Raw genomic sequence first — 13,753 nt, 5'->3', positions numbered from 1 at the left:
CTTTGCATTGTTCGGGTGATAATTAAAACTATTTTTGATAAATTCTTCAATCTCAATTCAGTTTACATGTATGATATAATTTATATTTTTTTAATTATAATTTCATTTTTACTTTAATTTTTAAATATTTTTTTTTTCATTCTAAAAAAATCCTTCTGTTAATTCGTTTTTGTGTCAACATTTTAAAGATTTTTTTTCTTGGTAATATCACAAAGACTCCTGTATAATTTAAAAAGTAATTTTCATGGTGTCAGTCCAAAAAAAATTTAACTCACAGCATAAATTATAGGCAGAAAGTTTTCAATATATTTAGTTTAAATCGTCACAAATATGTCTACAAGTAGGTAAAATAAAACAAATGATTAAAAAGTAACGTTCAAGAAAATTTTATACAACAAAATGGATAAAAACGCAAAGACAATAACATTATGTAAAGATGTAAACAAACAGAAATAAAAATGCATAACAAATTATTGTACTACTAGACGTTTCGCAAGTATAATTTTTAAATATTATCCTTGATTGATTTTGCTAATCCGCTAAATTGAATGTCGTTGTTTTATCGCAAAAGGTGCGGGCAAAGTACATTTACCTTTTAGATTATCGTTAAATTCCTCAAACAAATCAAAATGTATCTATACAAAATTAGAATTACAATTGTTTCAAATATCTCAAAACAATAATTTTAACAAGAAATCAAACGTTACAGTCACAATCACGTATGTTCGTTGTCCATGACAAGCATTTCGTAGCAGTCGAAAGCGACGGGCCGTCTGAACATGATGACGTAGCAACAGTAGCGCGGCGCGAGCACGGGCCCGAGCAGGTGCGACGTGCGGTACCGCACGCGACCCACGTACGCGCCGCCCACACGCACGGCGCCCTCCGGAACGTTGCCCGCCCGACACGCTACCCACTGCACCGTCGCGTTACACATCACCTGCAATGCATTATATCAATGATCAATATGACTTTTCCGTTGCATTAATTTTAAATATAAAGTTAAAGTTTATGAAAGATTAGTAAATCCTGCACGGGTCTGAATTTATATTAAATTTCCGCAAAATATCTTAAGACTTTTCGTTTCTTATCTTTAAAGCTAAAAAGGTATATTAAATTCATGTATTTACAGTTGATCGAAATGTGTGGATGCAACTTAGTTGACTCATTTACATGGTTGCGCTATTATAATCGATTTGTCAAACATTGTTAAGTTTAAAAAAGAGAGTGGCTCTTTTTAAATGAAACCAAAGTTGAGCTTCTTGCTGACTTCTCAGCAGATCGGTATTCTGGGCCGGTGGTAATTTACTACTTATAATGTTATAATAATAGACGATCCAAAATAGTGTGTAAATGCCTACTTGAATGAAGATATTTAGAATTTGAATGTAAATTAGTAGTCACACCAAAATTTATGGTACAAGTAAGAGTTTTATACCACAATTATATATGGCTATACATTAACAGTGAAAGTAAAAGTGTTAACTCTTCTGTGGACACGAGGTGGATAGGGTGGACCTTCTTCGTTGAATGAAGTCAGCGTAAGATCGATCTTTGCAGCCGATATGATGAAGTTGATAACTAACATTGGAGGTAATGAAAGTGAATGGTTCCGCGGCGACTAATTAACTTCAAGGAACAGCCTTGAGGGCGCCATGAGCTGATGAATAACATTGCTTAATAGCTAAAGCGGCGTATGGATTGTGTTAACAGATTATGACTGAATGCTAAATTCCTGGCTACACAGGGTTCTCAATGTAAGGCTCGGGTCTCACGCATGTTACGAGGGATTTCCACTTCTCGGCCTTTTCCGGATTTTTTACTGTATCAGGATACCAGTCATTAAGACAATGTTCTTAAGAATTCAATAGTTTGCCAAAATAATAAAAAAATATTCATTATCATCACTTCAGCAGTGGGAAATCCACTGCTAGATATACATTTTCCATAGATTTACCAATAAGAGCGGCCTGCAACCAGTGTCTTTAGCCGACCTTAAAAAGATCGTCGATTCATAATATAGGTGGATGTTCCACGTGTGCGCGGTCCCTGATATTTGGTACCTGATATTTTGTGTAGTGATATATACGTCCGCCCGCATAGAGGACACAGCAATGCTTGGACGGGTACAGTGCCGCAGGTAAAATTTTAGATCTGAAAAAAAAAATTTCAATGACAATGTCTAAGAAAAGTCACATAAATTTATACCTTTATTAATATTAGAATTCTCTAGGCCATTTTAGACTTAAAAGAAGAAGGCATTGGCTGTATTATTTATTAAAAGCATATATAAATTTTGGGATCATAGTGGAAGCTTTTAATTACTTAAATAAAAAAAAATTAATGTAAAATTACCGGTACCTAGTTATAACTATCAAACAAAAAATTTTTCTAGTGGTATTTTTTAAGTCGGAATAAAATTTATGAGATAATTAAAAAAGGTTTTAATTTTGGCGATATACCTATGCGTAGTGCGTGCGACCCATATGACTTCGCCGTCGCAGAGGCCGGCAGCCACCGCTCCACTCGGCACTGCGCCGCATGCGCTCACAACCCACACCGGCCCGGGCTGCTGCCAGTCCGGCACCCAGTCTAAGAGCAGCAAAACTAATCTATTCTAACTATATTCTAAGACATAAAATTCTCTCTGTGAAATCATATGAGGTCGATGAGATTAATAGGTAATGAGATCTATAAACAAACAAAAGTTATTCTCAAGCAATTTCAATTATGCTGAGTTTATCTCATGCCGGTTCAAGCAACTGTTGCCCCCTTAAATCCTTTGTTAAATTTCAGATTTACAGCAAATGTAGCAATCGACTGAATGGTAAAACAAGTTTTTTATACGTTTGAATTATTGACCTATAAATAAATAATTAGTACTGATTAAATAGTTAACATAAGTAAAAAATAAGTCGTCTGGGCTATATCGATTGATATAGTAGGGTAAATATCATTAGATTTATCATAAAATAAATAAGGCTTATGTAGGAACAATGACAGTTCAATCACCTGACAATTGTATTTTAAATTTCGTTTCCCATAAGTTTGACAAGTCGTCGTTGTATTTACTCCAGTCTTTTATATGTTCTCTTACTTTTTCTTTCAGTACTCGCCATCGCCTTGCAACAGAATTTATTTATTTTACGGTTACGGACTGACAAATTACATTATAAATTATTAACAGCAGAAACTGCAATCTCAAACTAGTTTCAGTGTGTTTCTAATAAACATACATACAGTAAAACTTACTCGGATGACGAATCTCTGTATTGCAAAAGCAAATCAGTTTCCTTTATCTGTTTGAATCAGACAAAATATTTTAAATATTGTGTACAGATAAGGATTGTTTTATTCTTGAAATGAAAATAAATTATAACAAAATTGACATACAGTAATCGTTAACCATTGTGTCCATCTATTAAATGTTTCAATTAATTCCAACATTTCATTGTGGGCGTCAACGAAGGTTCTTGTTTTGACTGTTGACCTTGTCGGTGACAAAATCTGTAAGTTAATTTTTAATATATGTCAAATCTACAGGTTATTTTTACTTTGGAGCAAGCAATAATTAAGTTCTGCTGAAATTATATTTTATACATTTTCTTCAACACTACACTCTTCAAAAAAAATATTGCGTATCACAAAAATTTAGTAATAATTGTTTGTTTATCATATTGTCAAAAGCATTGACAGTCCATTCGATATAGACTGCGAGTGATGTATTGTATACTGTACGATTCTTAAAATGCTTGTATTATGGTGCATGTATATTGGTAACAAGGAAAGCATGATATAAAAATTTTGATCAGTGGTTGCCGAGCGATAGAGGACAGACTTGCTATCGTAGGTCGTAGGCTCGATTCCTGAGATAAATACAATCTCATATTTCAGAGTTTGTGCATTATTTACTTGGAATTACCACAGCTCACAAACAAGTTTTCAGAGGATAGGCAGCAGTGTTCTCTGCGTACCATAATACTACATTGTGATTGACAATCAGCCTGCTAAGCGTGGTGATTATAGTATATCTCCCCCCATAGATATCTTTGTGGGGAAAAGAGGGGACTTATAGGTTGAAACGACGACGATACATAGTAGTCAGTTAATGATATTAAAGACAAAATGCTCACTTTTTTGTTTTTATATTTCGTAGCTATTCGTAAAATGAGTTGTCGGCTAAAACAATTGTACTGTTGCCACTGCAAAATCTCCGTAGTGGTTGTTCTTTGGAAACTTGGCCAAGTTTCGTCCAATTCTAATGTTAAATAACAAATTGTCGTCAGAGGATAAATAGTTGTAACATTGAACAACATTGTAAGCTAAATATCCTTTACCATTGTCTTCTTGAAATGCTAAAATCTTATTGATGTTGTCGTTAATCCAAACCCTCCAGGCCTGGACATTCCAAGCCAAGCTAACGATCATAGAATGCCAGTCAGACATTTGATCTGTGGTCACAATGGGGGTTCCTAAAAAAATTTCTGTGATAAATGTTATAACTTTTACCCACGAAATTTTCTAAACAGTGTTTGATTACAGCTATAAAAGCTTAAAAGCGTGAATATACAGGTGTGAATATATGCCATTTGTAGTCGATTATTGTATGGATCAATGGCTTTAGTAATAATAAATAATGTAATGATAATAAGTATACTTATATTAAGTAAAAGCATTTTCAACATTCAAATCACTACATATTTAAATGAATTATTGTGTTCTGACCCTGCAGACTTTGTACTTCCAGAAGTTGAGCCTATTGCATTCCTGTAGAGCTTTTGGCTGTCAAAATGCTATTTATTCACACTTTATGATTTTACTATACCCATACCTATAACACATCATCCTATATATTTGTCATGTAACCTTCGTTGGCGTAACAGGCAGATTAAGGGATTATGAATTGTTGTATGAATCGAGCGCACATTTACTGAATTTGTGACTTAACTTGACTCTTACACACATTTCAAATGAGGCTACTATTCTTCTTACAAAATTAATAAAAAAATAATACTTTTTATTAAGCGGATGCGTAACTGCAACAGGTATTTTTTGTCTTTAACAAATAGATGTTTTAATTTACAGATAGACAGACCGCTGAAGTCGCTTTGCCTGTTACACTTTACAAAGCTGTATAAGGCTCGAGGGTTCCGACAGAAATCACAAGTAGTCTTCCTACCGGATTGGAAAAGCTGCCTTTCTATAAGGCGAACGTTCCATTGCACTTCATTTCAGAGAGTCAAGTATTAACTTTCGCCCACAAACTTTTCATACTATATGTAAGGATAACCAATTTAAGGTCGTTAAGTTTATTATAAATACCGATGACCGCAACGTGTTCAACAAACTAGTCGTATGTGGTTAGGACCTCTACATAAGACAATGGAAAAATTATTAATAATTTGTAGGTAATTATTACTAGCTTTACGATACTATGTTAAAAATAACGTTATTTACTACTTACGGGAACTAAAAACATTTCTCGATTGTGTATTCATCCGTGGTGAAATTAATTCTGTTCTAGTATTGTCATATTCTGTCATAGGTATATAATTCGATGTTTGTATATTTTCATTTGTGACCATTATTATCGGTGTTTGTTTAAACGTTTGCGCCGATGTCATAGGATCAGTATATGCAGTATGGACTAATTTGTCGTTAAAAGCATATGATGACTTTGTAGAATGGTCAGAATTTGTTGAAGGACTGAAGTCGAAAAATGGCGCATTAAACGAAAACTTCCTATTACTTAATGTTATTTGGTCTTGCGAAGAATCTGATGCGGATAGTTTCGTCGGAATGCTATCAAAGGGTCCGTGAGATGCATATAAAACAAAAGCGGCTGTGGTATTTGATTTGCACCCTGGTGTTGGTTTAGAAGCTGAGCAAGGTTTCGAAGACTCCCCAGCTCTACCGTGTCTTGATGGACAAGGTGTTAGAGATATTTGTACTCCTGGAGCACCGACGCGAGATCCACTAGGGCTGAGTTGTAACGTACGCCCCGGGCAAACGTCGGCTAAGCTTTGGACAGATAAGCGACGGGAGCATTTACAACACGGTCTACTCATTTTTCGTAGAGTACCTTCGCACCACAATTCGCATTGGATAAAAACATTCTTCATACATTTACAGACTTGAATGATTTCTGTAACAATAAAAATTCCAAATATGTATTGAACAATCAAGTTTACAAAAAACGCTGCTATACTAGTAACATAAACAATAACTGACCTGGTTGTAAAAAGTATATTGCAAGATAATTTGTAACATCTTCGACAACATCTAAAAGAATGAAAGATGCAGTATTAAAAAAAAACAATAGTCAAATAAGTCAATAACGAAAATTCTGTTTACCGTCTATGAGATCCTTGTATTTATTTGTAGCAAAACTCTTATTTACCAAAGTTTTAAGCTTGATTTGAATTTTTCTCGAAACCACGGGATCTGGATTAGTGACTTGTAATTGATCGGCAGTTTTTGGGCGTAATCTGAAGAATAAATGTATGGCTTCAAATATATGTAAACCTAAATCAAAATATTTCTTTAATAATCATTATTTACAGGTTAGCGCCGTCGTGATACGTTTTACGCAGTGTTCCATGTCGAAGAAGAACATTGTCATTTTCATTGTCCATCTGTTCTATTAAAACTTTTAAAGCTTCAGTCTTCTCTTCTGCAAAATTTTGGCAACTCATCAATTTTATTTCTTTGTGAAATAATTCTTAAAACTATCGCGTGCAGCTAAATATTTTTCATTATTAAAACAAAATTATCTTTAAAGGGAAAGTTTCTTTGTAATTTTAATTTCATAATTATTACCTTGAAGTTTGATGTACGATGTAAGTAGCCCAGCATTTTGGCGAATCACATCTAGAATAAGGATGCAATTTGAAATAAATAATCATTTGATTTTATTTATGAAGTTTAAGATACTTTGATAACCATGACCGACAGAAAAATCATATTCCTGGTCAAACTTGCCACCTATTCCCAGTAGTTTTATATTATAGTCTTACAAGTACTATTGGGAGTTTCCTCTCTAATAGACCTATTCATAGTAAAGCTTTATAAGTGTTAAAGTTTTGCAAATAGTACTACTATTAATATTAACATTAATTCATGGCCTCGGATTTGATAGAGGGTAGCAATTTAAGTTAAAGAGGAGAAATGTAATTTTTCAAGTTGTATGCTAGTAAGCTCATTGCCTTTTTTTACCAAGGAAGCTTTTTTTAAAAAATTATCAACTTTTATAACTTCTTTAAATAATTGCATTTGAGCACTTAGCATAAGAGGGTCGTGTTCAATGTAAATTTTGGTTCTTTTGTTCAAATGCAGCTTAATTTTAACTCGAATGTTATTTATCCAGTACTACTAGAAAGACTGTTTGGAAGAACTACTAGTAACAGGCGAAACTTGCATACTAAATTGCGCTTAACAATATTAACGGAGTTAATATTATAATGTCTCTTAATACATCAAACATTGTTGAGTTTCTGGTCAGCTCTGCTCAGTAGTAGTAGGTCAGCATTCCGAGCTGATAGTAGATGACTCATGGACTGTGTACACTAACTTTTTTATAATGTTTAAAATTAATGACGATTCCAAAGTGCATGTAGTATATATTTACTAGAATAAAGACAGTTTGAATATGGCAGTTCCAGCCCACTAAGTCACAGTAATGTATGTGTAGATCCAATTCTGAGCAATGCCAATATAGAGTTGTTACACTCGTGTTATATAGACACAAATATCGTTAGTAATTGAGAAATTTTACTCAATAGAGAAATGAATAATCTCTTTCTTATACGTACTGTCAAGTTCTGGTTTGTCGTATCCAACTGGCGGTATGCCAGCCATAAGGTTTTTCAATTTAGTCTCAATCGACGTTTTGAGTGTCTGATCAGCGCGATTGATTTCATCATCAAATGTGGTCAATTTACGAAGGCTGTAATTTAATTCAAACAAGTTATTATTGCAAGAGGTGGCTACATAAAAAGTTTAAAATATCATAAAAATAAAATAATTAAACAAATGTAAAATCGGTAGCTTTGAAATTTATTACAAATAAAAAAAAAATAATTACTAAGCGGCAGCATCTTTATGCGATTTATTAATTTTGCCCTCCACAAGTGGAGTGTCGCCTTCATATTCCATTTCTGTTAGAAGTGCGACATAAGCGTCAATTTCCTTATCTGAAATTATTATTTACAGAACATTAGTCAAATTTTGCAATACATTGGAAGAGGCTAGCATTTTAAAATAAAAAAATAATATATATATATATAAAAAGTATATTATTTTTTAAAATGCAACAATCTTGTTATTGTGGCTATCTATGAGGGAGGATGACATATCATGCAGTGGGTGTCAATCGGCTGACATCATTGAATAAATATAGTAGCGTATACTGTAGCGTCATAATGCAGGCAACACAGATATTTTGCTTAAAATTATTTTACAGATTTTTTCAGTAAATTTAAAATAGTGTAATAATCGTCTAAGGAAAAAAGTACAAAATAGAAAAAGTACAAATGACTGAGTAAAAAAACTTAAAGCGTCATACATACGAAAGGGAATTCCCAAATTTATGTTAAAAGAAAATATTTAATATTTGCGAAAAATACATAAAAACCTGCAGTGATAAATTTAATGAATGTGATTTTTCCTGAACTAAAGAATAAAATTAACAATTTTTAATAACTTTAACTTTTTTGTCTTGAGTGTAATTAATATTTTTTCAAATTAGAAAAAGAAACAAAAATCAATACATACCTGGCTTAGTAACATGTTCTGACAGGTACTGTGAGGTAGTATTAATGTAATCTGCGTAGAAGAAAATAGTGATTAATTTATGTAAAATTATGAACTTCATTATTCCCTGCTAAAGCTTGTGACAACTGTGATTTACCTTTAATATACGGACCAAGTTTTCTCAGAGTGCCGCGAGAGAGTTTTATCATTTCTTCTAATTTTTTCGCTAAATGATGTTGAATTTTTTCAGACGGAGCATTACTTTCTAGGTTTTTATTTTTTTTCAACCTAAAAGTTTATCAAATATTCATAATATGAAACAATATCAAATACTATTAGCTTATTTCAGGTAAAATTAAATTATAAATTTTGTGTTATTTTCACTGAATTTAGAATACGAAATTCCAAATTTTATCAAAATATATATTGTATTATGAAATGCAATTAAATACCTCTGAGCCGCGTAGAAGAAAGTTTCAGTTCCTTCGGGTATATCAACTAGCAGTTCGTTGCAGCGATTTTGCATCTCCGAAATAACCGCCTCCCGGGCAAGTATTTTATAGCCTTCAATTTATTTTGTTTACAAAAATTAGTAATATGAAACCTGTGTAATTAATCATTACATTCGAAGTATCATAAGACAAACATAATAAAGCTAGATAGCTTACTTTTTGACAAAAAAGTTTCCGAAAGCATCCGTGAAGTTTCAATAATGACATCTGTAATAAATAATAGCACACGTATTAATTTTGTATTAAATTTGTTCTATAAAAATATTAATAAATAAGATAAATTGCAATACTGCCTATAACCTATGACTATTATTCTATTGATTTTGATTCGAGAGTCTCAACTCGGACAGTGTGTCTTATAAATTTCTCCAGATTTAGGGTTTGCGAAGTACTCAGACAACGTAGGCGGGGGCTCCATGTTGTAACATAACTCAAAAGTTCCCGAACTGTAGACGAGAACCGCGAGTTTTTACGAAATACGCGTAAAGCAAGATCGGTCATTGTAGCTATCTTTTGGTAAGAATTATGCATTGCAGTGGATGTCTATCGGCTTATATAATGATGATGACGCGCAATGCATTCCTGCTACAGGGTGTAGCAGGAATAGGGTAAGTCGCTTTTGCCTTTGAGGACTACTATAATACTAATTTCATCCTGAGTCATTGTTGTAGCGACGTCCGCGGATTGTCTTCGAAAGGGTGCCACATTCCGTAACTCAATAGGTATGAAAAGTTTAGGAGGATAGATAATTTATTTATCTATACTAAGAATTTGCTGATAGATGCGCTTTTACAAGTATCGCGCTAAGGAGCTTCAAGTACATATTAAGTACCCGTACGCGATAGATCACCATCAGCGAATACCTTGCATTGTTTCTTGCAATTCGTTAGGTGTGTCCGATGCCACGAGCGCGCTAAGCTTCCTTTCAAACTTCTTATGTAAACGACCAGTGTCAGACGACTCTTTTACCGCTTTGTCATCGTGTGGTGCTTGTGATATCCTGTGAAAAACGAGTCTGTACTGTAAAGCCAATGTACTATATATACATTGTAATTAATATGCTTTGTATTTGGTTCACAAAGGTAAATGCAATTAAAATCATCATCTTTTAATTGTTGGCTTTATATTAGTACATGTATATAGTTATTGGCAAGGAGCATCTGATCTAAGTACCTGTGAAAATGCTTGTGATCATAGGTTGCGTTTTGCAGGATTGTGTCAATGTTAATGTAAATTATTTTATTCAGTGCCACTTAGTATGAATACACTGTATATGTAGTCAGCAAATAAAAAGGTTTCTTTTAGTTTGTAGTAATGTATAGCGATTTGTGAGCAAAAAGACCGGCCAAAAACTTCCTGTCAGCAGGGGCTTACTACCTAAACAAAAATTAATTTTAATATGTTGTTATCCAAATTTTCAAAACGCTGTTTCTTACTATCTTGTTGTATCATACCGTTTATTATGTTATTTATTATTCCTGAAACCATTTTTGGAAAACGTGTATAGCACATATGTTAACAGCAAAAGAGGTATACGATCACCACTTTAAAGCTTTTACACATATAACCAATCACCCTGTATAGTGTGACTAGTAGAAGAAAAATAATTTATTTTTGGGTAGGGTGTATACATTAACAGACAGCATATGACCTATACTTTCACCTCCTAAAAGCAATCAACCGGCAACAGTTTGCTGATCGATTGCTTACGGCAATAGTAGATAAAGATTTCTATGATAATAATCTAAAACAATTAATAACATTAAAACCATGGGTTTTTACCAATCCGCCGCTTGTGCATGTGTTAATTCGTTGTGAGGCTGCTTATAAAAAATTTCTCCACCTCGAGCTTTGAGTTTTTGTTGCAATATTTGCAGGGCTTGTTCATGATCCATGTCAACATCTGAAAAATTATATAATCAGTGTCTAGATATATTTTGTTGGATTGACGCAAGTTCAATGTCATTATCATTTCATCCAAAAGACGTTCATTGCTGAACATAGACCTCCCCCTTATATCTAATAAGGCCGGTTAGAGACGATAAGCATCCAGCGTAGTTAACCTGTACAAGTTTATTTGTCAACATTATGAGTGGACATCCTACGAAGCGCTTGCTGATTCGTGGTCTTCGTGCCTGAGCCTTTAAGGTCCTAGAGGCCGTTTGTTTTATGCGATACGGTCTGCTTGCTGCCACTTCAACTTTTTACCCACTGGTGTATGCCAACCCTATGAACCCCAAAATTAATACAAGTATGTAATAAAGGCGATTTCATTAAATAACATTAAATTTAAAATGTTTCTCTAACGTAATCTTATTTTAAAATCTAATATATAAAATTCTCGTGTCACGGTGTTCGAACTTGAACTCCTCTGAAACGGCTTGACTGATTTTTACCAAATTTAATATGCGTATTCAGTAGGTCTGAGAATCGGCTACTATCTATTTTCTATACCCCTAAGTGATAAAGGTTGTTCACACTTAAAAAAAAATTTATTTTTATAACGAAATTTTTTGTTTTTATTTTTTTATGATACAGCATACAAGAATACATACAACCATAAATTTTCACCCCTCTACGATCAACCCTTATTTTTTATTTGTAAATTAAAATATCAATTTTTTTTTTGCAAAACGTTTGCGGGATCAGCTAGTCACTATATAAAAACAAATTACAAATGGTAGGTGGCTAATTAACTGAAATGCGATAATATTTACCTATGGCTTTCGTTGAAGTAGAAGGTAATGACGGTTCTCTTGATCCTTTTCTGGACAACGAAAGAGATGTAGACCCAGTCCCTTTATCAAAACTGGATTACATATGGGAACAGAAACAATATTCATTAAATATTTAGACAGCATTAGATCCTACTTGCAGTATGTTGTGCCTACGCGTAATTTATCTGCATATGGTTCACGTTTATTCACCCCGAGAACAAGTTTTATGTATGGCACGTGTTTCATTGTATCACAACATTTGGCGTTACGATAATGTCTTGAAATAAATGCAACCTTATCAAGATGACAGCAAACTAATAATTCATATCAGACTATATAAGAGATAATTTTAACAATTCAAACAGATTAGACTTGATTAATGAAACTTTTAGACATTACTTTTTTATATTATGATATTAATATTTTATTAAGTATTGGTATTACTGTAATTATGGTTGAAATTAGGTCACACTTACGTATATAAAGACATTAATTAAAAAAATTACTAAAAGGCGCCCTTCATAAATTAGATATTTATTCCTTCGTATCGTGTATCGGTAGTTACTAGACAGTTTACATTTATTTTATCTTTAAAGTATAATTCTATCTATTATTGTAATTCTGTTAGCTTTACTGCTGCTATGTAATCAAAAAACTACACGTGGCACATCTACTGTTTTTTGAATATTGTTTATCAGTAAATGATTTTTATCGTAATAAATGATAATAAACCAGAGTTAGGTTGCGATCAAACTTATTACGAATTAGGATTTATTTAATAGGTTTCTTAATAACATTGTGCAAAATATTACTCACTTCCAACCTGCTAGAGCTTGGGCATCTAATCCACCTGTAGAAAAATCAGTTGATGTCAGTAAATATCTTAGTATAAAGAATTTAAAAAGGGAGAGTTTGATTTCTTACATTCCTTTGTAGCAACTCCAGCTATATATTTTGACACAGTCTCAGTTCCATCTGAAAGTGTTAAAAGATGGTAAGATTTTTACTGTATCTTTTTCGTGTGGTTGCTTATGTAATTGCAAAATTTATATCACCTTGAAGGTGCTCCTTTCCTAGTGGGCTGACTCCTTCAAGAGGTATTGAGTTAACACGCTCGGTTACTTTTTCGGCTATGACCGTAGCGAAATGCTGGCTACTATAGTTAGGTGCTGTTTCCAGCCTAGAAGTTTCAAAGATAAAATGGAAAAATTCTAATTTATTTCTCGTCTTGCGCCTTTTTCCTTATTAAATATCCCATTATTTAATAAGAAAGGAGGCGCATTTTCGAATGGTTATCGAATGGCAACCATGAGTCCGTCATCGTGGCGACCTTTGGGGAAGCTATCTTACTGTGGGCAATTTTCGTGGATGTCTCTAGGATGACATGATAATGTTGATGATGATACGAAAATACCAATACGAATAGTTTTTCTGTACGGGGTGGTGTGTGAACGGCTCAAGACTCAAAGGACGTTCGGCTTTACGATTATCAGATAAAAGAACAAAACTGAAAAGCTATAAAAATTATTTAATGCATATTTGGTAAAATTAAATACGTAAATTTTTGAAAATATGCAAGTTCAGGTACAAATTCAGGTACGAATGTAAATAAATTGTAAATCAATATATTTTTCTATTTAATTACAAAATGTCGTTACATTTCAGCAGCCTCATGATGTGTTTTGCTGAATTGCCCAACAGATAAAAATGATTTACTCTTTTCTTTTTCCATTCCATCGTGTATTTTTTGTATGACTTCTCCTACAATAAAAG

General features: G+C 33.2%; 1 protein-coding gene across 1 annotated transcript in view; it reads right to left on the bottom strand.

The window, feature by feature from the left end:
- Positions 1-715: 715 nt before the first annotated feature.
- Positions 716-13,753, bottom strand: part of LOC137926661 (uncharacterized) — a 28,278-nt gene continuing 15,240 nt past the window's right edge. The window contains exons 32-57 of the mRNA XM_068770333.1: positions 13,639-13,741; positions 13,036-13,160; positions 12,905-12,955; positions 12,797-12,830; positions 11,981-12,072; positions 11,046-11,166; positions 10,127-10,263; positions 9,420-9,470; positions 9,204-9,315; positions 8,909-9,039; positions 8,773-8,823; positions 8,084-8,192; positions 7,812-7,945; positions 6,820-6,870; positions 6,562-6,673; positions 6,355-6,488; positions 6,232-6,282; positions 5,465-6,145; positions 4,338-4,472; positions 4,134-4,258; positions 3,394-3,507; positions 3,253-3,299; positions 3,013-3,122; positions 2,463-2,592; positions 2,064-2,154; positions 716-940 (exon numbers count right to left, since the gene is read on the bottom strand). Coding sequence (XP_068626434.1) covers positions 716-940; positions 2,064-2,154; positions 2,463-2,592; positions 3,013-3,122; positions 3,253-3,299; positions 3,394-3,507; positions 4,134-4,258; positions 4,338-4,472; positions 5,465-6,145; positions 6,232-6,282; positions 6,355-6,488; positions 6,562-6,673; positions 6,820-6,870; positions 7,812-7,945; positions 8,084-8,192; positions 8,773-8,823; positions 8,909-9,039; positions 9,204-9,315; positions 9,420-9,470; positions 10,127-10,263; positions 11,046-11,166; positions 11,981-12,072; positions 12,797-12,830; positions 12,905-12,955; positions 13,036-13,160; positions 13,639-13,741 — 3,257 coding nt within the window. The remainder of the gene's footprint in view (positions 941-2,063; positions 2,155-2,462; positions 2,593-3,012; positions 3,123-3,252; positions 3,300-3,393; positions 3,508-4,133; positions 4,259-4,337; positions 4,473-5,464; positions 6,146-6,231; positions 6,283-6,354; positions 6,489-6,561; positions 6,674-6,819; positions 6,871-7,811; positions 7,946-8,083; positions 8,193-8,772; positions 8,824-8,908; positions 9,040-9,203; positions 9,316-9,419; positions 9,471-10,126; positions 10,264-11,045; positions 11,167-11,980; positions 12,073-12,796; positions 12,831-12,904; positions 12,956-13,035; positions 13,161-13,638; positions 13,742-13,753) is intronic.

This window comes from Battus philenor, unplaced genomic scaffold (genome assembly GCF_028537555.1).
Source record: "Battus philenor isolate CCGP_79_NKW_IND1 unplaced genomic scaffold, ilBatPhil1.0.hap1 SCAF_3, whole genome shotgun sequence".
Lineage (NCBI taxonomy): Eukaryota > Metazoa > Arthropoda > Insecta > Lepidoptera > Papilionidae > Battus > Battus philenor.
The sequence above is the reverse complement of the archived record's forward strand: the minus strand, read 5'-3'. Positions and strand labels throughout refer to the sequence as shown.